Below are 24,340 nucleotides of genomic sequence, written 5' to 3'. Positions count from 1 at the left end.
TACAAACACCAAATTACAGAAGGAGATACAGACAGGGAATTGTTTCCTTAATCCCTGCTCAGGGCTGGAAGGAAGATGGAACAGTCTCCCTTTTTTTCCCAGGTGCAGCACTCAGGTTTACAGTTCCAGCCCTGGCTTTCTTACTTAATAAAAGCAGTTTCTTTGCAAAATAACTTACCAGCAAAAGTCTTCCTTTAGAAGTTTCCCTTTAAGCAAAGGATAAACCAAATTTCATTATGGAGGCAGAAGTTTATTTCCGCGAGATCTGCTCTACAAATTCTACAACCATGTCTCACCACTCTCACAGAAAACGTTTCTTCCTAAGATCTGATCTAAATCCTCTCTTTTAGCTTAAAAACATGACTCCTCGCCCTATCCCTGCGCTCCTCCCAACTCTCTCAGCCTATTCTCATATGGGAGGTGTTCCAGCCCTCAGATTATCTTCAGCTTTTAACCTTCAAACACATAAGGCAACAAAACCAAAGAGCTAAGTGCAGAGCAGCTGGCACACACTTACCCTCCACCTGTGAAAAATTCTCAGTAGAGCCTGACTGAGAGTCGGTTCTTGCCCAAAAAAGTTGTCAACTGATCCCAGATGTTTCGGTGGAGATTTTCCATACACTCTCCCCTTTGTGTTTCATTTTTATAAGGTTCCTATAGTTTCAGGTGGAGCTTGAATTACTTCAGCCGTACATTCTTCTATTCCTGATTGGTGTAAAAATCCCTCACTTCCTACTTAAAGTCAATAAAAATTTAAAGCACACGCCCAGCTGGGGAATGTTGTCACTTGGAGACAGGTAACCTTTGGAATGGAGGTGTGTTTTAGCACTATAATGAAGGAAGTTCAACTAAAGGACACTTTCGTACAGTGGTTCGAGACAGCAGTTGCAACCTGGTTTCCGTGGTAGCAGCTTTGCAGCTATCTTCACAGGTCCACTCCCATCCTGAGAACAGAAACTAGCTGCTCTCTCTTGGGCATCACCTCATCCTCCAGACATGGAAGACAGAACTGGTCTCTTCCACGGCAACCACATTCTTTTCCCAGGAGCAGCAACTGTACCTTGCCTTAATATCACAGTAAAATCGCTTCAACGTACGTAACCTAAGGCTTTGGAACAACTTGTGGGTCTCCTTTTCCCCTTACCTGTCACTATTTTCCCATACCTGGGAAGCTGTAGTTACCACATAAGTGCTTAATCATTTTCTAATTAATAGCTGGCTTTTGAATATTTCACACTAACACAGTGACTGCATTTATCGATGGCAATTCCAAATCCGTTACATCTGTTGTCTCAATAAATCAGTGAATCTGACTTCACAACTGTCTCAATGAGAGTCCTTAACAGGGACACACTCCTTTAGACAAAAACTGTTTGCCGAGTCTGAAGTTCAAACTGGACTCAACCACATCCATGCTCCTCTCTGATGTGTTTAGGAAACGAGGGGACCCTTTCAGAACCTCATCACCAAACAGGAGGGGCTCTCCTTTTGGCCACAGGTCACTCCTAACAGCACCACCAAGCGCCATTTTCATCTCTTAGCTGGAAAACTTACCCTTACACAGGTGTTCATCTTGTGAGGTGTCCTGCCTGTCACACAAAAATTATATTGGTTTCTATCTTCAGAGACATTAAAGCCACACAGTTAAAAATGGAAGATTCTCATTTCACATCCTTTGCTAAAAGCCATAATCCAGAAGAACCTCCAAGAAAGTCTTTATTTCGGTCTGTTCCAAGTTTGGCATTTTCAATGACAATTAATAAAACTAAAGAAGGAAATTCTCACTTATGACAATGACCACCAAAAACCAGTCTGTCAGATACCACGTCTTGCATTACTTTCTAATGCAGCATACAGGAAATACAAGCAAGCCATCTGAGTACTTTACACACACAGTAGGATTGCAGGTTGTTTAGGGTTTTTTTTACATTTTATTTGGTCAATTTACAAATATTCACTCTAGGCAGATAGTTAAAAATATATGACATCAGTACAACCTCCATCTTAGCCCTCAACTTTCTTATTAAAATGTAGAAACTCTTCTTGGCACAATAAAAATATATCTATGTATGTACATTTAAACAGTGTCCATTTTGTCTCTGTATTCCAAATACTGACAAAAACATTTAAACTAATTGGTCTGGTTAGCATGAATCACAGAATCACAAGGTTGGAAAGGAGCCATTGGATCATCGAGTCCAACCATTCCTAACACTCCCTAAACCATGTCCCTAAGCACTTCATCCACCCGTTCCTTAAACACCTCCAGGGAAGGTGACTCGACCCCCTCCCTGGGCAGCTGTTCCAGTGCCCGATGACTCTTTCTGTGAAGAATTTTTTTCTGATATCCAACCTGAACCTCCCCTGACGGAGCTTCAGGCCATTCCCTCTTGTCCTGTCCTCTGTCACTTGGGAGAAGAGCCCAGCTCCCTCCTCTCCACAACCTCCTTTCAGGTAGTTGTAGAGAGTAATAAGGTCTCCCCTCAGCCTCCTCTTCTCCAGGCTAAACAACCCCAGCTCTCTCAGCCGCTCCCTGTAAGACTTGTTCTCCAGCCCCCTCACCAGCTTTGTTGCTCTTCTCTGGACACGCTCCAGAGTCTCAACATCCTTCTTGTGGTGAGGGGCCCAGAACTGAACACAGTATTCAAGGTGCGGTCTCACCAGTGCTGAGTACAGAGGGAGAATAACCTCCCTGGACCTGCTGGTGACCCCATTTCTGATACAAGCCAAGATGCCGTTGGCCTTCTTGGCCACCTGGGCACACTGCTGGCTCATATTCAGTCGGCTGTCAACCAGCACCCCCAGGTCCTTCTCTTCCGTGCAGCTCTCCAGCCATTCTTCCCCCAGTATGTAGCGCTGCATAGGGTTGTTGTGCCCCAAGTGCAGGACCCGGCATTTGGCCTTGTTAAACCTCTACAAAATGAAATGACACTACAATCCAGTAATTGTAGAAGACAAGAATACATTTTCTCTAGAATGGCTGATAAAATACAAGTCCACATAAAAAATAAAAATCAGTTGCATTTAAGAACAAAATAGCTGTTAAAAAAAATTCAGTTGTGCTGTTTCCATCAATACAGATGTCTTAAGATTTACTGCAGATATTTAAAAGTAAATTGAAACTATTTCCCCAATTCCATGAGTCTATTTTTTTTTATTTAAAAAAAAAAATCATTAAAGTTCTTAAACCCAAGTTCAAGCACAGAGGATAAAGAGCTGCTTCAAGCTCCTTAGAAAACAAAACAATGGAAAAGTGCTATTTTTGAGATAGTCAGAAAGCAACTTGGATGGTTAAAAAAAGACTTCTAAACCCAAAGCCAAACTAAAGTAACAACAGGCGGCACAAAAACTGTATTCATCTCAATCTTCAGCATGAAACGAGGAAATGAGACTTGCATATCCTCACTTTTCCCATCATCAGACGGCCTGTGTACCTGCAGTTGCTGACCCACGCCCACTTTCAACCATATCCATTTTGTAATTAATTATGCAGAGTAGGAATTGTTTATAAGGCAGTCAATTAATCACTCTCTTCACTGGTGTCAAAAATGTCACTGAGTCGGAAGGTCTTCCTCTGTTGGGTGGCTGTTGAATTGTCAGAACTAAGGTGTTTCATCTTCTTTTTTGCTAACTTTTCTTCAAGTTCTGGAAGTTTCTCTTCAAAAAGATAATCAACAATTTCTTTGGGAAAAAAGAAGAGAAAAAATAGTAGTCTTAGATCTGTAGGGGAACTGGATGCCTAAGTCATGGAACTTTTAAGGCCACAGTATTAAAGAGAACAGGTTGATAAGCAGTGCATGAAGATGCCACTGAAAGTAAACTGTTATTTAAAAAAGAAATTCATTTAGTAAAACAAGTATAAACCCTGAGATTTTGGCCAATACATGTAGGGGATGCTAACTCTTAGATCCTCTTAGATTCAACCAAAACCATTAAGGAATATATGCAAACAGCTGGGATACTGACCAGAAAAAGTCTTTTTTTGCCAAAAAGGGACAGAGGTGACTTTCAGCTTATAAAATTTTGCTTGAACATAGCCTCTAGGGACATCTCTGACAAGAGAAAAGTGCAAAGAGTTAGTGGTGCAAGGAACTATTACCAAGTTTAGTCATTAACAAGTTACCCATTCAAGAGAGTGACATCAGTAAAACAGTATCTTAGCTTTAGGTAGAAAGGGTGGATTTCAAATCCTAAACACAAGTTTTTGAAACAGCAGGTAAGAACCCCAACCACCTGATTATACATATGCCTTCCACATTCAGTGAAAAGAAGTATTAATTGAAACCAAAAGTATGTGGAAAATTAAAGTAGTGCTGTAGGTAAAATACAGCACTCATGGTATTGGTAGTTTCACATTTAATGCTTTATTTGGAAAACAACTATTCTATGGTATCACACATTCCAATAATTATCCCCTTTGCTATGTGTTGATTAACACCTGGACAAGACTCTTAGACTTTAATAAGACATTTAGACTTAGCACAGACTAAATCGCACAGTTACAGTCCACATAATGCACTGGGAATACAATAACTGTTCCCTGAAGCAGTTAGAATTAAGTTTCAGAGCTTATAGGCATGGTTTATTGCTCAGGACTATGCAAGGATATACAACTGCATGCTACCAAACCAAATGACATTTTCTATGGTAGCAGAAGCTCTTTGATTCGTTTGTGGCATTTTTAAGACTGTCTACAGCAACTATCCCTTGTATCCATAAAAAATAAGGAAAAAAAGTTTACCCAATAGTATTACTGAGTTCTTCCCAGTTTACTTCATTAGGATCTTCCACTTTCATTTCATATAATCTGTGAATATAATGCAGGAACAGTTTGTAGGCAGCATTCAAGAAATAATTTGATAACGTTCACAGCTCCCCCAGTCAGAAGTCATAGGACTTTTAGACCAAAGAAAGAGAGGTTGCAAAACCTGTATGAAACCACAGGCATGCCATTCTCACCCAGCAAGCTTTTATAAACACAACTCAAAACAGGAAAGAGATACAAAAACATTCCAACAATTCTGAACTATACCTTTTAATAAGATTGATCTTGGCCTGTAATCCTTTGACGCCCATATAGAGCTGTTGCCCTTTGGTCATCTTGTTTGTCAAAATCGTAGTCCTTTGAAAACACAAAGAAATCGTTTATATAATTTCAAGAAATTCTAAGCATCCAAAGGAAGAGTCTTCAAGATGTTACTGCTGCCACAGAGTAGCAGAAATCAGGCTTCACTATTGCAGCAAGAAGAAAACTTACCAGAGCTAGCAAAGAGTTATTTATTTGTCTCAAGACACATTTGCAATACCTCTTCTGTAGTCTAGAGCTTATGTTATCTGAGTTACCAATCAAACCTCGTGGTACAAACAGCTTTGCAGAATGGCCTTTAATATACTCCAAAACACATTTTACTGTGTCAGTTTAGCATATAACCTTACCATTTCTGTTTACATTGTCTCCAATATCGAGTTCCCACTTTAGCTTCAATCTCAGTCCATGGTAATTTCTGGTACAGTTTCTCTCGGTCAATCGAGAGATCTCGATGTGACTTTTCCGATGATGAAAGAGAATTTTCATCCACTTCCATTCTTTTCCTAAACACCTCCTCCACAGCATGCATTAACTTCTGGGTCTCTTCCTTTGACCAAGGACCATAATTAATAGCTAAAATTGAAAAACAAGGTTAAGGCATACTTTATCATAAATTATTAGGGGAAAAAAAAAAAGCAAACGTGCAAACACTTCACTTTGTTTTAATCTTATTTACAGGACCAGCTTCTGAACACACTTTCCAGAAACTCTTCTGCATACTAGATGTGAGAAAGTTCAGCCTAATCACTAAAGAACAGCACTGAGCTCTAGTTTCTATCTTTTAATACCTGGTTGCCAAATTCATCCACTCTCCCACTGCAAGCGCCTATTTAGACACCAGTTCCATTTAATGAAGAGTTGCATTTGTTCCACTTCTTTTCTGTCAGAGACTGTTCCTATCACTTCTGTATGAAAATGCAAGCAGTGGTTTCAAAAAAAGAACCATCACCACAAATTAATTTTTTAAACAAATCCACTCTAGGGATTTTTTTTTTTCCCCTGAAGTTCAGGACAGAAACAACATACGGTTAAAATAACTCCTCTAACTGAAATATAGAAAATTGTTTTCCTTAAAATTGCATACCTGACTTGATTTCGGAGTATTTCATGGCAACTGAGAGGTTAGAACGGGACATCATCTCGGAAATCTTCTTCCAATCATTGCCATGCAGAGCATGATACCTCTTTAATTTTTCTTTTTCTTCCTCAGTATACCTAGTTGAGGAAACGGGCACAGCTTCAGCTGCAAATTCAAACCATTCCAGTATATTAAAAGAGCTGTAATCTCTACAGGCATTTCAATGTTAATCATTGCTACCATTTCAAGTCACATTTTAGAATAGAGGAATTGATAAGGACTAGTCAGAAAAACAAACTGTCAATTAAGTCACAGTAACTGGCAGGAATGGGAGAGATGATCCGCACTTATATCCATTTTTAATGTACAAATAAACATCAGAGGCTGATATTAGCACTCAGAAACTCTTTCAAATTACTCACCTCCCCTTATAATTATGTGGGTCGAACATTTTCCTTGCTCGATAATATATCAGCCTCCAGGGTCGCGGTATGCCCTCAGCTAGAAGGTAAAGGATTCATTTTTAAGAAACATTTCTTGCACTGGTGAAGCCACTTTAAAAAAGCCAAAACAAATCAAAAGCAAAACCAAACAACATACACGTTCATGACTATGTGGCAAATCATAGATTCTCTGTCTGAGAGAATATGCTCTACAACACTCCAGTACCTGCACAGGAAACAGTCTGAGCAGAACCTCCTGAGGAGTTTCAAAGATGTTATTGTTATGACCATAGTAAGATTGTGAATGTCAACAGCTGGTAAGTAATTGTGTACAGGTGGTGAGTATCAAAAACTGAACTTCTGAAATCTAAAGCATAAACCTGTTGCTCACTAGTTACAAATTGTATGGGCTCGCTGAAAACGTTGGTAACATCAAGGGAGACAAGAGACAGCCGCCAATCGGGAGGCCAATGAGATACTCTGCTTCTGCATGTACACCAGTTCGACGGGAAAAAACAGGTGCTGGGAGCACCCGGCAAAAACAAAGTGAGGATCTTGATTGAAGGAAATATCCTTGAAGTGGGTAAGACCCAGACAGACCTAGATCTGGGAACACACAACCTTTTTAGTCAGCACTGCCCAGGACAGGCAACTGCAAGCAATTGCAGAACACTGACTTGACTTCCTGACCTGTTTTCCCAGACCGAGAGCAATTTTCCAGGTGAGAAGGGAACTCAACACCAAGCGAATGTGAATCACAGAATCATTGAATAGTTTGGGTTGGAAGAGAGCTTAAAGATCATCCAGTTCCACCCCCCCTGCCATGGGCAAGGACATGTCCCGCTAGATCAGGCTGCCCAGGGCCCCATCCAACCTGGCCTTGAAATGTGAAGGTGCAAAAGGAATGGCTGTGTGAAATAATCAGGGAAGAACAAACCTGTAGCCTCACTGATCCCAAAATAAAAACTAGTATCCAAATCCATTACAGGCTGTCATTTATCCTGTCTTGCCTATGCCAGTGATACAGAACACACACAGAACGGAAAGGTGCTGAGCAAGTGCATTGAGTGGATTCATCAGATGTTACAAAATGAGCATCTTTACCATACGAAATGTAAACATCTTCGAGCCAAGAGAAGCCTCACAAGACAAGAAAAGAGGAAGAGAAGAGATGCTCCTGCCACAAAGAGTCTCAGCCATAATAATTTTATTTTCCTCATGTCTTGGAACACTAACTACTTTGACTCATGACCCCATTTCTTTCAGTTTCTGCCATCACTCAGTCTTAAACCTGTGACCTATTTATGCTAAGAACAACTGACAATTTCAAACTGGCCTTAATCACACCTCCTGTTAATAAATCACGATTTCATAAAGCCGAGCAAACAGTGCACCTTAAGCCAGAAAGTCCAAACGCAAGTCTGAGTCTGTAAGTGCCGCTGGTCATGATATTTTCATCTCTAAACTCTTCAGACTTGAGAAATCATAACAAAAACAGTGTACCATACAGATTATCAACTACCCACTCTCAGTAGCATGCTCCTTTTTTTCCCAATTTAGCAAAATTAGTGCTTTTCAATAAAAAATTATTTTAGAAAATATATCCTCATATCGCCAGGCTGTGGAACAAAACATTCAGTTCTTGGAGAAGGAACTTAAATACTTACAAAGTTTTTCACAAAAACGATATTCTGCTTTCAGGCGACTGATAGTTTCTTTTTCTTCTGGATACCTCGAGGTGAACAGGAGTTTTTCAGCACTGTCTATTGCGGTAATTGATAAGAACTCTTCAACATTTTTACGGACTTGATCATTTTCTTTCTGCGAAAATCTGCCAAACTTGACAGCAATACCTGAAATACACAGGAAGTTTTATTACGAAAAAGAATAAAAGAAAAATTATAGCAAAGCTCAAGTACCATCGCCTGTCCGGTACATTTCAGATTTTAGCAAACAAATGATCAACAAATTCAATAGGTGAAAAAAGTAAAGCCAAAAAGACAGAAAACAAGACGCAGGAGCAGGTATTTTATACATACACCACTCTGGACTGTAATTTAACAATGAGGAAATAGAGGCTACAAAGCAGAGAAACAGAAAATATGTCCATTAGAATGAAGTGAACCAGACTCCATGGATGTCACAGATAGGATACAAAACCAAACTATTTTCTCTCTGTCAAAACACTAACGCAGCTGCACAGTTCTTCCTCGCTGCAACACTATTTTGAGAGCTCACCTTGTTTTTTAAACTGTTTAAACCTCGTTAAGTCTCTTCCAGCCATCTTTCTGACTGAACTGTCTGACATGGTCCTCACATGAGGAATAAACTCTTCCAATTCTTGTTTCGCGGTCTCCAAATCCACAACTAAACCTGTGACAGCGTCCAGGTAGTCTTCGTCATCCAGATTAAGCTCATCGGAGGCTGCCATTCCAGCAAAAGAACTGTTCTGGTCCTTTGTATTCGATGCCGAGGGTTCTGGTGTCCTGATAGCAAAAACAAAAGGAGTAAAATAAAATACACCACTAGAACTCCAAAACAGAGATTTTGTTAGTATCTCTACCATTAAAAAAATGAACATGTTCATTAATTAAAGAACAAGGGATATTTCACAAATCCACCTCCTTGTATTTCCTTTTAATGCAGATGTAATTTATTACCAAATTTCTATACTTCTTTCTATAAAGAGCTTGCTGCAGTTTTGGAAATTTGCACCTTTCCCACAAAACTCTCACACATGGACATACAGAGGAAATAGTGCCTCTTGCTATCATTGGCAACACAGAACTTTTCCACCTGTCTCTTACCAGCGCTCTTATTGTGGGTTGTACACAGTGTAAAAGCACCAAGAGCTTCTTACATGTGTGCACAGAACATTAAATTGTTCAGTTGATCTTACAACTGGTGTGGCAAAAATGTATATATTCAATACAAACACCAATTTTAACCAATGGGATCCCTTTATCTCTTTCTTCTTCCCTCTTTTTTTTTTTTTTACTATGAATAATTGAACATAGATTATTTCTACACCTACAGTTTTCATATAGAAGAAAACAATCTACGTTGAAGGCAATAGTAGGGTATTCTTACAAATTTTGTTGTGCTGATAAGTGAGCTATTAAAGCAGGCCTCCATAACACCTTGACATACCATAAAGGGTTTTGAAGTTCTGTTTTAAAAATGCATACAGTACAGACTGAAGAAAAATCTGGGCCACAAATAATGTGATAGAAACGTATTTAGCAGGTTGAAAAAAAAACCCTAACCAAACAAACCCAAAACCTAAACTTACATTTCTTCAGATTCGGAAGAGGTTTCTTCCCTGACATAAACACTGCTTTTTATTGTCTTTCTAGTGCGCACTGGAGTTTTTTGAGGTCGATTGGCTGTCTTAGAAGAATTAGCATGTTCATCCGCAGAATCTTCACTCATGGCAGAAATATCACAGTCCCCATCATCAGGGCACGTCTGGGGTGTTGCCACCTCATCCTCTTCTGGAGGTAATGGCGAGGCTGTGTCTTCTTCCCTTTGCCTGTTCCTCTCTGGAGATGACAACGGCGACTGGTCAACGGTTACGTCCGTGTCTTCTTGCATTTCTTGGGTACAACTACGTCTTTTCTTCTTCTTCTTTTTCAACCTTTTATTGTCATTTTTGTCATCTGTTTCTAAGACAGGCGGCTCACATACCTCATCCTCTTCAGGCAATTTTTCTTTTTTTTTCTTCTTAGCAGGTTGTTTTAAAAAAACATAATCAGCATCACCCTCCTGACAACTACCAGAGTTCTGCTGATTTACTGAGACATAAGTTACATCGGTTTGATCATCTGCACTCTCATTGTATTTCCGCTTTTTTTTCTTTTTCTTTTGGAAAGCATCCACACCAGTATCATCACCAGTTTCATGTTCCAGTGTTACACACCAATTATCTAACAAAGACTGTTCCTTTTCCTCCTCGTGATTCTTTGTTTTCTTCTTTTTACGGCTTCCACCATTCTGTGCTGCTTGATCTTCAAATATCACTGGAGAAGCCTGGCTAACCTCTGCATTTTGTACACTTTCTCTTTCATAATCTTCATGTTTCTTATGGTATCCTTTGTGTTTTCTCTTCTTCTTCTTCTTCTTGACAAAATCCTGAACTTGAAAATCATCTGCACTTGCTTTTTCTGTCATATTTTTTCTTACCTTAAAGAAAAGATATGAGTTTTACTCAAGTGCTATAATTTATGTACTGTTTTAAGCTATTAGAGAGTAAAAAACCAAACATCCCATTCAAGACATTAAAACCCCACAGCACTACTCAATGTTATCTTAAAAACACTCAATGAAGATACTTACTTTTCAATCCAGCTAATTTTGCAAAGTGGTGGCAAAAAAGAGACGCTTTCTTCATCAAACAGATGTGCATCACAGCTGTATTCAAAACTGCCTTCCTGTAACAACGACACGCTTCAATAACTGCCAGCTTTAAGTTGATTTTGAATAATTAAGTTACGACAGGCTGCTATATTCAGCTCCACTTTCAGTACTGCAACGGCAACAAGCTAAAAGTAATAAAGATACATCAAGCTAATCAGGACTAAAGACCAGGTTCTCCAATTAGGAGCTTCTGGCTGGCTTTGCCCATGTTCAAGCAGGTCCAAGGCTGGCCAGGACCTGCCAGCTCTGATGGATTCTGTAATCGGAACAAAACAATCCTGAAAACCGCTGTTACAAACAGCAGGAAGTGTTTCTTAACACATTTTCTATGGCCAGCACCTAAAAAACAGTTACAAAACAACATCCTATCAGCTTTGAAACACAAGACCATGAGTTTTACATTCTCAACACAGTTTCCAATACTGACCACCACAAGGAAGCGGCTGACGTGAAACATCTGGGGTCAGACACTAAATCACAACTCACCACACAGCTCTACGGACGGGCACCGAGCTGCTCCGTGTCCCTGGGGACAAACACCAAGATGTGCCACCAAGCTGAGCATCCATCCACCCCACGGCTCCGGACACCCAGCTGCCCCGGGCACAGGCACCCAACTGCCTCACTGGGCAGGGCATGGGAACCCAACCAACCCGTGCACTGGCACCCAGTCACCCCACCAAGACACGGGCACCCCACTGCCCTGCAGCCCCGGGCACCGGCACCTCACTGCCCTGCAGCCCCGGACACCGGCACCCAATCGCCATACCGAGCTGAGCGTGGGCACCGAGCCGCCCCACCGCGCTGGGCGCTCAACTGCCCAAACGAGTGGGGCGCCGGCACCCAACTGCCCCGCAGCCCTGGGCACGGGCACTGCGCCGCCTCACCGAGCCGGGCGCCGGGCACGCAGTTACCTTACCGAGGCGAGCATGGGCACCGACCTGCCCTAGCAAGCCCCGGGAACAGGCGCCCCACCGCCCCGCAGCCCCGAGCACGGGCACCCCACGGCCCCGGAGCCCTGAGCACGGGCACCCCACCGCCCCAGCGACCCGTTCACGGGCCCAAATCGCCTCGCACCTGGCGCCACGCGCTGCCGCATCCGCCGCGCGCCGCACCCATTTCCTCCCCAAGCCCGGAAGCGGCCCCGGCCGGACCCTTCACGCGACGGACCAGGGCGGTTGCTAGGAGACGGGACGCCTCAGCCGCATCCCCGGAGCATCCCCATGGCGAGCGGCGCCCCCGCCGGCCCCCGGCGGCCCCTGAGCCTGGCCGAGGTGGGGCCGGGCAGCGAGAACGAGCGGCTGGGGGTGGTCCGGGACAGCATGCTGTGCAACCCGCTCATCCTCAAGGTGAGACCGGGCACGGGGACAGCGCTCCCTGCCCGCAGCGGCGAACGGGTCCCCGGGAGAGGAGAAGGGGTACTGGTCCCCGTCCCAAGCCTCCATCTCCACCCCATCCCAGTCACTGTCTCCATCTTCTCCCCCCTCATCCCGTCCCACTCCCCATCCTCGTCTCGGTCCCTACCTCAGTCCAGATCCCCATCTCCATCCCTTTCACGCTCCCTATCCTGGTCTCAGTTCCCATCCCAGTCTCAATATCCATTCCCGTCCCCATCTCCATCTCCATATCCACCTCCATCCCGGTCCTTATCCCAGTTCCAGTCTCCATCCCCTGTCTCGATCCCCATCTCCATCTCACCTCCATCCCGGTCCCCATCCCTGTCACAGTCCCCACCCCAGTCTGTGCCTCCATCTCCACCCTGGTCCCCATCCCTGTCCCCATGGGCAGTCCCAGGCCACTGCACCCACATGATGCAAAAGTTTCCTTTTAAAGCATCTGGAGGGTGACAACAGTTGAAAACATTCAACATTCAATCCCGTTAATTTATTTGGCAAGGAGGGGAAAATGTGTTTTCTCTCTGGTTTGTCACCGTTATCACCTGGTTACCCTCCGAGACTTGGCATTTTCCCTTGCCATGATCCTGCGGTTCGAGGAGCACTCGGGGACCAGCAGGAACACGGGCTGTAATGCCTCAATTTGGGTTTCTGTGCCGGCCATGGGGGTACCAGCAACCCACAACCTTCTCCGGAGTCATAATATCATAGCTTCATAGCATCATGGAATGGTTTGGGTTGGAAAGGACCGTGAAGGTCATCCAGTCCAACCCCGCTGCGGTGACGGGACATCTTCAGCTGGATCAGGTTGCTCAGAGCCCCATCCAGCCTGGCCTCGAGTCCCCACTGGCATTCCCTGGATGCCACCCTGCCCACCCCTGTCCCCCCGGGGAGCCGGTACCGCCCCCCCATCCCCGTCGGGGTCGTTTCTCCGGGGGTGCGGAGGCTGCAGCTCCCGTCTGCCTCACCGGCTGCGCTTTGCCGCTTCTCCTCCTGAGGGCAGCCAGGTCTGCTCAAAAGCTTCGGTTTTACACAGCAGAGACGTTCACACCGCGGCTGTTCAGCTTCCGCTGCGGTTCTTATGGTCCTGAATCCCCTCGGTAAACGTACCCCGGCACCGGCAGGCTTAGAAGTTAGCCATAAAATTTTGGAATTCAGAATATGCCAAAAAAAATTTGAGTCTTTCAAAATCGAACGTCTTTTTGCTTTGCAAAACTCTAAAATGTGGGAGTTTAATAAGGCAAAGGAAAAGTAGGTTTTGTGTCACAACTCAAAAGCAGTTTCACTTTTTCAAATCTAAAACTTCTGCTATCATTCCTTTCTATGGATCTGTAAGTTTGATACAAAGTAATGGGGTCTTTGCTTAGAAATGGAATCAGGGCAGCATTTCCTCACCTACCTACCCCCCAGAAAGAGCTGGTGTGCAAAGGTGTAGGCATGGCATCCGGATCTGTTCTGTAAGCACAGTGAACCTCTTTGGGATAGAGAGAGAAGAGGCAGCCCTGCATCTTTCCCATCCCTCCAAACTCTTTCTGCCTTCTTATAAAAGTGTGCTAGTAAATCCATTTTTCAGTGATGCACGAATATGAATCAGAATAATATATAATTATATGGCGTTTAGGGTATGCTAAGGCTTAACTGCATGGGTTGGGTTGATCCAATTTATTTTCACAATGCATTTATATTCCTTACGTTCAAATAGGTGTAAACCACCTGTCAGCACTGCAAATCCCAGGTTTACAAATACATCACCCTATGAAGGGCAGTTCCTCTCCTGTAGTGTATTTGTTGTACATAGATCATAAGTGGTCTTTAAGATTATGTTGATTTATGTGGGAGTTTGTTTGTCTGGGTGGGAGCATCCAGCTGAGTGCTCTGTCCCTGGAGCTCTGTTGATGTCTTCTCCCCTCGGGTCTAGCAGTTTGCTCAGCCCCAGCTTTAGGGCTTGAGCAACTGTTGCAGAGCATCCTGGCAGTGGGAATTCCGAGTACTTATAAATCAGGGGATGTCTTCACAAGACCAATTTCAATTTCTGTGATCTGGCCAAGTGAGACTAAAACTTGAGCAAGTTTCGAGAAAAAGTAGTGTTAAATTTTAGCGTTCTGGACAACTTCTGTTCTCTCAGGGCTTGCTTGCAGGAGGGTGCAGAAAGGGACAAAAGGTTTTGAGACAACTGCTGCTTCTACAAGTGCCTCTGGCCGCCGTGGGAGGGCACCGAGGAAAGCACAGCTTCTACAGCAATCGTTAAGGTTCATAGGACAGCAAATACAGCAGAACCTGAAAAGCCCAGCTGTGATGGGTGTGATGCTCACTGCTCTGTCTTCGTCTGAGTCGCACTCAGTCCCCAAAACCTTAGTACAAGCGTGTGAGACCTGCTTCGTAGCAGCTGACAGCAGGATTCCCTACTTTCTCTCCCAATTCTCTCATATATCTCCTAAATGAGGTATCTTGTATCCAAACCGAGACCACTGCACTGACGTCTGCCTGCGTTTCTGGCTGACCCTCCTGCCTCAGCTCGGTCCAGCCTGATCCACACCCAGCTGGCTATCACAGACTAAAAACATCTTTTTGCACCAAGATTTCTAGGGATGAATGTTCTATTTTTCTCTGGTTGAATGTATGATGCATTTTAATTAATCAAGGAATTAATTTAGTTTATCAATATATGTTAGCTTGCAGCATAAAAATGAGGAAAGTGTTTCATCTACTGATGCCAGTAAAAATCTGAGCAAAGCACTTTTGGTTTATTTGTTTTTACCAGTGAAAGCCTTAGCCAAGCACTTTTCTCAGTACAAACTTACTGAAACCTCCTGTGTTACAAAAATAAGCCAGCTCTGGGAAGGAAACAAGCCTTCACCACACTTAACCCTCAGCACACCAGAAAAAGCAGCCCGCACCACTTTTGTGGCACTTATATTAACATCTTCTGGATAATATGCCATAATGAAGTATCACTGCCAAAGGTGTTGTCTCACCAGCCTGGCACTGAATGTATCCTTGGTGCATGAAGGCAAATGGGAAATGCCAGCTCTCAGCTCCCCATGCCAAAGCATCCTCTTACCTGTTAAGGTGCAGCCAGGGGATGTGCAGAAAGCAGGGAACTGCTCTCCGTGAAGCATCTTCAGAGCCAAGCAGCATCCGGCTCACCTGCAGAGTCCAAGTGCATTGCTCAGCAGAAGAGAGTTGGTTGAGAACTGGCGGTCGTGAGGAGAAGGATGGTGATGGTGGTTTGCTAGCCGGGAAAGGCTGGCACCAAAGCTCAATCCCAGTCATCCAGGCTGTAGGAGAACCAGCTTTACAAACAGAAGTTTTAAGCACTGCTGGAATGCACAAAATTTGTTTTAAAAGCTTGGTATTTACATAACAACTAGTGCCAGACTCTTTTTATTGGTTTGGATGCCAGGCCATTTAGGATTCATTTTCCTAAGCTTTTCTCTGCAGCCCTCAGAGCTGGAATCTTTTCTTCTTTCCAGATAAGATTGAACGAGAGGACTCAGGCAATAAAATTTTAGCAGCTACAGTCTGCAGAAGAAGAATATATAATCAAAGACCTCACAGAACCACAGGAATTAGCAGACTGATAGTGTTGGGTTTGGCAATCCCAGCTGAGGAAGGATTAGCCAGGCCACGGAGGATGAACTGCCCTTTTTGTGGTAGAAGGGGGGACATGGAGATTTCACCTTGTGCCCAACTGGGAGCCTGCTCCATGCCCAGGAAGAGCAGCTCTGTGTGGGTGACAGCAGCACACCAGCCGGTGCCTGTGGGAGACCACTTACTATACGGGGACCAAATAAAGGCAGAAATCACTCACCACCTTTCATGCCTATTGAAAATTATAAAGTGCTTCTGAGCCGTCTGACCCGTCCCACTACTGCGAGTAATTGCAAACTCATTTTGGTTTCTGGAACGATCCATAGGAAGGACAGCTAAGAAAAGGAAGTAGGAGCATTTTATGAAACTAAAATTGTGTCACATCATGAAAATGAAAGCACTAATTATGCAAGAGATGAGCGTGGAGAAACATATGGTGTGAAAAAGAATATTACAACTTTGAGTTGTAAACTGCATGCATCACAAATATCTCTTGCAACAGGAATTACTGAAAGGGCAGGTTTTCCATCACCCCGGAGTTGAAGCTTTTATTAATAGACCTGCACTATGGCTGTAACCGGGCTTTTACATCTGAATGTTGTGCTCAATCTTAGAGCCTTCATCCCTCACTTTCCTTTTTTTTTTTTAAACCTTCTCTCCACTCATCTTCTTGAGCTCCCCCTGGCAACAGCTAGCGAGGAGCCAAGGTGAACCTGGAGCGATGCACCCATCTTGACAAGCCGTTTCTCAGAGCAGAACCAGGAGGCACCACTCACCTTTGTATTCCTCATTCACCTTTGTGCAAGGACTGTTAACCTGTGCAGGAAGGGGAGATGATAAAATAAAGGCTTCCTTAAAATACGCCCATTGCTGGATGCACAGGGAGCATATTGGAATGATGTGAGCTATCAGAAACTGTGCAGGTGTAGCATCTGTTTGAGGGCTGGGACTGACAGAGACCAAAATCACTCCCTCTCCGCAGAGCGCCTATGCACCAAGCGTGCCGAGACAACACAGGTCCCTGTGGTTTCCACGGCACATCTCTGCTCTCCCCGAGTGATCTGCGAGTTCAGCCACAGCTGAGAACTCACAGCTGATGCCGTGTTGACCGAGAGCCCCAGGAGTGGCAAACTCTGCTGACAGCATAACTACGCTGCGAAGCATCTTCCACAAGCATTTGGGTAACTTCCCTCCGGTGTAAGCTTTGTTGATTTAAATAACTCTGTGCCCCCTCCTAATACCTGCTCTCAGCTGTTCGGAAGCAATAGATCTATTGAAAACTTGGTCAGGGACCAGATTTTAGTTTGTGTCTTAGGTGAATAACCCTCATAACACAGAGCAGAGCAGGCACAAGTACCGTGAGCTGTATTTGGAATAAGGTTGTCTTTTATTTGGTGTTAATTGTGCTCTTTACCTCAAATCACTACACGTTCTGAGCATCCTGCCTTCTGTGCTTGCTGCTTGGGGACGCTGAGGATTAATTAGTGTTTATGCAGCATTTTGTGTGCTTATTACTATTATTATTATATCACTACTACTATTATATTTTTGCAATCTAAGGCCGGTGTTGTGCTTTTGAAAATGTATTCTGAAATGTCTATACAGTACAGCTCAATAATTCATTAGAGAAATACACTAATGAAGGGCTGGTTAGTCAAATAATCATTAGGTTTGGTTCTGAGCTTTATTTTGCCAGTGCTCTGACTTCTAAGGGTTTTCTTCTCAGCATGAACTCATTTAAGATTTTAAGTGAATTATTTGGTACACTAAAAATTAAACTCCTTATGAGCTTTAGTGCCCTCCCATATTTTGCACAGCCACCACTGAAATAAGTAAGGCATTTCCAAGAGGCAAATAAACAGTCTGCATGAATCAAAGTAGTGGGTTTCTCTCCCAGTTATTTGAAGGCAGGACTTAGGCTGCAAACTGCCAGCTGTGATTCTGTGGGCAGCAGGACTGCACCACCAGCACCGGGCATTCATAGCTGCTCACCCCAAGGATCAGCACGCAGTATGTAAAAGCAAGCAAAAGGGCATTTTGATCCTTTATGTGAACAAAACAATGCAAATTGGTGAGGCTAATAAGCCCAGAAACATTACAAGGTGAATGCCTTTTATGTTAGTGAAAATCCTCAATGTTTATTTGTCTAATACAATGGAATCAAGCTTCAAAGGCCCTTTGATTTAAGAGTGCCTTGTTGAAGTCAGCCAGCACAATAATAACCATTAGACCGAATTGTTGCATTATGACCCTCAGAACAGAGTTGTCATAGCAGAGAACATCTGTACAGCCTCTTGCCTGAGTTTTTGGTGATGTAAAAGTAGAAATTAAGCTTAAAGAAGAAAGAACGCAGAGAGAAGAGGGGAAAAAAATAAAATTAAAAGGGTCACAAATGGGTGCATGCACTCACAGCACATCCAGAGCTGCGGCAGGCTATATATTTTTTATGATGGGCCTAAAACTCAGGCTTTAATTTCTGGAAGATTCAAGAAACTTTGGGGGAGAGCCAACACCAGTTTATGGCATTGGCCCCAGAAAACAGAGATGAGAAGCACCAGACCCCCAGCTAAAACTTGTAAAAGCACTGCAATATCTCTGCCCTATTTCTTCTCTGCCCTCAGCTTCTCACTCTGACAGCAATAAATATCCCTCCTTCTCTGAAAGAGGAAGAAGAAGATGTCCTGAGCATCGAGGAAAAGCTGGCGGAGGACTATCCTGAGCAGAAGGGCACTGGGCAGGCAACCCGTGGGCAGCTGCCCATAGGAGAGGCAAAAAGCTCTTGATTTTTAAACATTTATGCAGCTGTTTCCCCTCTTTTTTGGGTGCTGCCTAGCAGAATATAGAGCAAACAAAGCACATTCACAGCAATCACAGGGACCAATGTTTTAAGTTCATCATTTTTGCAAGTTTTTAGCCACACTTTCCCCAACGGTAGGTTGCTTTCCATGCAAATTCTCAGAGATGCTCTTATCCTTAATTATTGAATTTGAGTAGGCTTTGTCATCTCGCAGAGAATGTTTTATTCTTGCTTGGCTGCTCACATTGTACAGATTAGAGAGAACCTGCATTTTGAGGATATTTTCTTTTTTAATCATTTGTACTTTATAAAATAAGTTACACTGACTTTTCTACTCTCATTTATTTGAACAAGCATAGATAAATGAAAGTGGGACCTTATTACTAGTTTTCCAACAACAGCCCTTAAGAAAACTTCAATATCAGGGGAAACAGCTCTAGTTTAATTTTTTTTTTAAGCAGCCAACATGCTTTTTTATGCCTGAAAATCTTAGAAGTGAAACCTGATTAACAATAATAGTGCAGCTCCTAGGCTGGAGGGAAATCAGAAAGGCAAACACAGCGAACCTTGTATTGCTTAATGATGAGCAAACTAGGCTGAAAAATAAAGATGGTTTTAATCGTGAGCTTTGGGCTTCTCCCACAGGTAGAAGAACCCCTTTGTTTGCAGCGCGCTTTTCAACTTCCCAACATCTCTTTACATTTGCTCTTTCCGCCACCCTTCTTCTCACTGCCCGGCCCCTTCCGTGGTTCCCAGGAGATACCAGTCAGCTGGTCATGAAGCGACTGTAACTACACTGATTACCATGTATTACGGTGTGTTAAAGCTCTGATACACGCCGAAACGCAAGTTTCCCCGCACCGGTGCGGCTGCATCCGTCGCTGCGCTCTACCACTCTTCTCCCTCTCGGCGCTGCCTTGCCAAGGGGCTGCCGTGCTCCCTCTGCCACCATAATCAGGGAGCTAAAATTGTTATCAGATTAGCCCCAGCAATGAAAAGCACAGTCCCAGATCACACTCACAGTTAGTTAGCATTTAGATAGGCTGGGACGGGGGCTGTACAATAGGCATCAAAGCTGAACTCTTGGCGCAGCGAGAGGGATTAATTTCTTTAACCAACATGCCTGATCTGGCCTATCTCATTACCCTGCCTTGTCAGTGTCGATGTTAGATTTGATTGAAGATTATACCATTTAGGCCTTTCCCCTGTTTTCCACAGAAATCAGGCCTATTGAATTGCACATTCTTCCATGGGCCCCTGTCAATACTCAGTGGCCTGAGCCTCTAATTCTGCTTCATTTAAACTTCATCAACTTTTCCAATCAAGTGGAAGGATCTGAAATAGGCTCCGTAAGCAGAAAGGCCCTTTTTCCTTTTGTCAGATAATTTATTCTGTGTTCTCTTTCTCTCCCCCTCGCTTCCCCACCTCTTTCTCTTTTTCTTCTTTTCGCTCCCTTTCCCTGATGCTGAAAATGAGATTACAGTATTTAAATGACTATGATAATCAATCGGGGGACCTTGAGCCGAGATTGAGGTTAATTTTTCTTAGCAGAACAAAGAAGCGTGATGCCATCGGGGATTTGAAGGTGCAATCTGTGTTTCATGCTTGTATTCCTCCCCCCCAACCTGAAACTGCAGTTTTAGGAGTCTTTTCTTAGTACTAACTAGACGGTTGTTGTGATTTTTAACAGAGGCAACCCCGAAGAGAGAAGAAATGTAATTTTGGGCTGATAAATAGCTAACAGCCTTCAATCAACAATTTTAATAGGAAAAAAAAAAATCATGGTGTAACTGCAGATCTAATGAAAGTGCTATCATTACCTTATTTATTTTTAACTATATTTGGAATAATTTTCAGCAGTGCTATAAGGAGTTGTTCCAGCTTGCACAGCAGAGTTGTGAACTTTTACTGAACACCCATTTCATCCATCCACTTTTTCTACTCAGCAGCTTTCTTGTTTGCCTGGAAAAAAGTTGAGACTTTTGTCATGATTTTGCTAATCAGAAACGGAATCGTTTAAGTTAATCTTAAAACCCCCATTGAAAAGCCTTGTTAAGTCTTCAGGTGATGTATTTTTGGTTGTAACACGCCAGCATTCACTCACCTGGATCTTTCCTCTACCCTTCTCAGGAAAAGAGAAAGAAAAAAATATGCATTTCTTTGCTTCCATCCTACCTTGTCTTGTCAGTGCTGTTTTACATGCTGCCACCCAATGTTATCTTTTATTTGTGTCAGGAGAGAGGATTTGACAAGTTCAGTATACAATGTGCATTTGGCAAGGCAAATTTTTCATACCAATTTTGAGTAGAAAATGAAACTATCTTTCAACACAATGAGCAACATCATTTTTGGACAGACTTATTATGAGAAGAAAAATAGCAAAACTTTATTTCCCTGCACGATACAAAAAAACCCCTCTGGAAACGAGACATTTAAACAAAAAAATAAATGCATGTATGAATGTTTGAGGCCATCAGTTTGTTTTAGAAATAAAAAATAACCACTGGCTGCTGTCAGGTATCTGTGGCCTCCTTTTTGTTAATCAGATGCTGCTGAAATTGCTTGCATCATAATGTAGCTTTGTTTCTAATCTTTTAAGCTGTCAGAAGACTGGGAAAAGCAGACCGACTTCAGAAGTTTGTCAGCATTCACCAAGCAAAACAGCCATTAGTCAATAGTGCGTAGGCTGGGGTTTGCAAAGATGCCCGGGGCCTGAGCGAGGGAGGGACAAGGACCATATCAAAGGGCTCTGGCTGTTCCCTGCAGAATTCCAAATGTAACTTCTGGTAGTACTAAATAGTCTGAACAATCCAATTAATGGAAAAAAAATTCTCTTTATAAGTTCTGCTGTCCCATGCGGGTCACAAGTTACATGGGTACGGCATGTTTCTTGGGGATGAGACTTTTGGTTTTGCCAGACCCCTACCATAATAGACTTTTGGTCCATGACAAGGACTTGCTGGTCCAACTGCATAGGGAGGACCCAGCACAGTTAAATAAATATCTTCCAAGAAAGACCGTGTATTGAAAAAGGGTTGTCAAACCTTCACTGGGCGACAAGTTCATTTTAGCACCCAGGACCCCCGCAGAGTTGGGAGGTGCAGCCTGAGAGCCATGGAAGGAGGTATGTCCTCTGTGTTCTGCAAGTCCATGGGAAACCTTGCCCTATGGCGGGAACTGGGATACTCTTTGATGCCTCAGCTGTTACCCACTGTGAATTTTATCCCCCTCACCCCAAAAAAAAACCAACAGCCCCAAGAAGCTTGTTCAGCTGCACAGACTTGGTAGAAGCGGTGCATGTCTCGGGCAGTAGTTTGCTCTAAGGGTCTTCTCTCTTCAAGCAAATGTTAGCTCACCATAGGGAAATTAAATCTCCATCAGACATTGTGACATTGTAAAGCAGACCCCATTACAGCGGTCGAGTTGCAATTAATTGGTTTCCTCAGATATTACTTAATTCTGGGAAGGCATAGAGAGATGGGAAGGACAAGGCTGATCTAAACAATAATTTCCTAAAATAGCATAATCTAAATAACCTAATGAAGTGATTACATCGTTATTAATATAATGAAGAGCCAAATGAAAATATCTGATATATAACAATATATGAATATAACAATTTAGAAAAAAACAGAGTAGATGCAATTCTGGTTGAACTCATCATGAGGCAATCAGCATTTGTGCTTAGGGATGAAGGGATGCTGGTTTAGCAGATTAATTATATTTTGTGCAAATACCTGCCATTTCAAAGTGTCCTATCTTCTACTTTTGTTTGGTCTATGGTTCACTCTACTTAACTTTTCCACACCAAGGAGCTGCTGCCTTTGTGGCGTTGAGGGTTTAGAGGTTGGTTTTTAACTAAGGTTGTTGTTGGGCTAGGAAATACAGAGCAAAAGAACCATAAAAAAGAGACTGCCTTACATGCAGATGAAATAATTAGTATTTTGGAAATATTCTGGCCCAGGGAGTCCCTCTGCAGAAAGGCAGTGGGGTGATGCATGCTTGGGGCACCCACTGCATCCGTGCCATGGGGTGCTGTGGGGTTCTCGAGAGCCATGCAGCGTCCCAGCAGCCTGCTGCCAGTGCAGGAAGCAGATTCAGCCATCTCCTGTGCAAGAGGATCCGCTTGCATTATCAGAGTGAGAAAGTATTTGGCTTCAGCAGAATAAATAACTAGGCCTTATAAGTCATTAAAAATATATTACAAGAAAAATACAGTGCAGCTATAAATAGAAAACAAAGCAACTCCTATATAAACTTTTACGGTGGTTGTTACTCAGACTCTTTGTCACTGTCTGGTTTTAAGTGAGTTTAGCATCTGTGATCTCCAGAGACTGATATCCCTTGAAGCTGCAGTGCTGCTCAGGCACTGGCAGCGTGCTGGCCTCTGTGAACCTCCCCCAGTTTTCATCATGAACATTTAGTGATGGTAGCTCAGGTTTGTGACCTGAGCAGAGGTGAGCTGAGATGGGGACAGAGGGACTGGTCAGTCCCAAACTGGAGCTTTGGCATTCTTCCCTCACCCACCCCCTTTTTTTTTTTTAAGTGGAAATATTTTGCTTAACTCTAATTCACTTACATTTGTGACAGTCTGACACGTAGCGGTTACTTCCATAAAAGACATCACCTCTCCCTGCAAGCCTCCACAGATATAGATCTTGACTTAATATTAAATGAACTCTATATAGCAATACATTAATTGTTCAGTGATACATCATTGCTGTCTTCCTTTTTGTTATTAGTTAAACAGTAGTTCACGTAGGTGAAGTCAAGCATACCTAATCATTTTTAAACCTTTCTTGAGGAATATTCACTTTTTTTTGGAAGATGCTGATGTTATTTGCCATATTCTGCTCAGTGCTCTAGCTGAAGCCAGGGCAAGCTTGCTTTCAGGGGCAGATGAACTGCACTTTGAGTTTTGGGACTTCAATGTTAAGAGTTTTTGTCCTCTGGGCTAATTTTCTTTTTTTATGTCAAACAATAAAGTGGAAGAATCAGCTGGGTTATACACCTTAATGCAACTTGGCCAAGAAGAGATCTCAAACTTTCAGCTATCTTCAGCTGTGGGATGTTATAACTTTGAAAAAGCAAATCCTGACTGTGGTCTGGAACATGGAAACTCCCCAGCAAAGTCCTCATAGAGCTTAAACTCCTGTGCGTAGCTAATAGGTTGCTCCAAGGAAAAGACTGTTGCCTTGGCTGGACAGTGATGAACAATTAGAGATCACAGCACACAGGTGTACTGAAGAGTCCATAGTCACAGATTCAGGTCAGGGAAAGTGGGCCACAGATCTGCAGGGTGAATCCTAACAGTCTGAGTTGCGTTTTCTTGGTAAGGAGGACATTTCACGTAGCTTACGTCTTAAGAAATGTGATGTTTTCATCCCTGTTCTGCTGGATGCAAAAGAGGAAGCAGCTGCAGCACAGTCCAGAATGAGAAATGTCCCATTCGTTTGGAAGACTACAAAATAGTCAGAGGCTGGAAGGCAATGTTCAGATCTTTCCAAGTGTTGGGGTAATTATGATCTGAGG

The 24,340-nt window shown here is 43.1% G+C and overlaps 2 protein-coding genes across 5 annotated transcripts in view; one reads left to right on the top strand and one right to left on the bottom strand.

Annotated features, from left to right (window-relative positions):
* Positions 1-1,713: 1,713 nt before the first annotated feature.
* On the bottom strand, positions 1,714-12,154 carry TTF1 (transcription termination factor 1). 4 transcript variants are annotated; one of them, XM_054084476.1, is made up of 13 exons: positions 12,104-12,151; positions 11,513-11,552; positions 10,946-11,040; positions 9,903-10,792; positions 8,849-9,096; positions 8,278-8,463; positions 6,590-6,668; positions 6,174-6,304; positions 5,437-5,662; positions 5,033-5,122; positions 4,742-4,807; positions 3,967-4,052; positions 1,714-3,681 (listed from the first exon to the last, which is right to left on the bottom strand). In XM_054084476.1, the coding sequence occupies exons 4-13, from the start codon at positions 10,778-10,780 to the stop codon at positions 3,521-3,523; spliced, it is 2,151 nt and encodes a 716-aa protein (XP_053940451.1). In that variant the 5' UTR covers positions 10,781-10,792; positions 10,946-11,040; positions 11,513-11,552; positions 12,104-12,151; the 3' UTR covers positions 1,714-3,520. The 4 variants fall into 4 exon arrangements, with proteins under 4 accessions (XP_053940451.1, XP_053940452.1, XP_053940453.1 ...); XM_054084477.1 differs by lacking the exon at positions 11,513-11,552 and having other exon boundaries at positions 12,104-12,154; XM_054084478.1 differs by lacking the exon at positions 12,104-12,151 and having other exon boundaries at positions 11,454-11,552.
* CFAP77 (cilia and flagella associated protein 77) overlaps positions 12,149-24,340 on the top strand; it is a 58,904-nt gene continuing 46,712 nt past the window's right edge. Inside the window, exon 1 of the mRNA XM_054084479.1 lies at positions 12,149-12,375. Coding sequence (XP_053940454.1) covers positions 12,250-12,375 — 126 coding nt within the window. The 5' untranslated portion in view covers positions 12,149-12,249. The remainder of the gene's footprint in view (positions 12,376-24,340) is intronic.

Source organism: Cuculus canorus, chromosome 19, assembly GCF_017976375.1.
Source record: "Cuculus canorus isolate bCucCan1 chromosome 19, bCucCan1.pri, whole genome shotgun sequence".
NCBI classification, from domain to species: domain Eukaryota; kingdom Metazoa; phylum Chordata; class Aves; order Cuculiformes; family Cuculidae; genus Cuculus; species Cuculus canorus.
This window is presented reverse-complemented; position numbering and strand designations above follow the sequence as displayed.

Coding starts and splice junctions, on each gene's coding strand:
- TTF1 (XM_054084477.1), bottom strand. CDS start 10,780: ATGACAGAAAAAGCAAGTGCAGATGATTTTCAAGTTCAGGATTTTGTC. Junction 9,097..9,902: donor TCTTCCGAATCTGAAGAAAT/GTAAGTTTAGGT, acceptor TTTTGCTATCAG/GACACCAGAACCCTCGGCAT. Junction 5,663..6,173: donor ATACTCCGAAATCAAGTCAG/GTATGCAATTTT, acceptor TTTCAATTTTAG/CTATTAATTATGGTCCTTGG.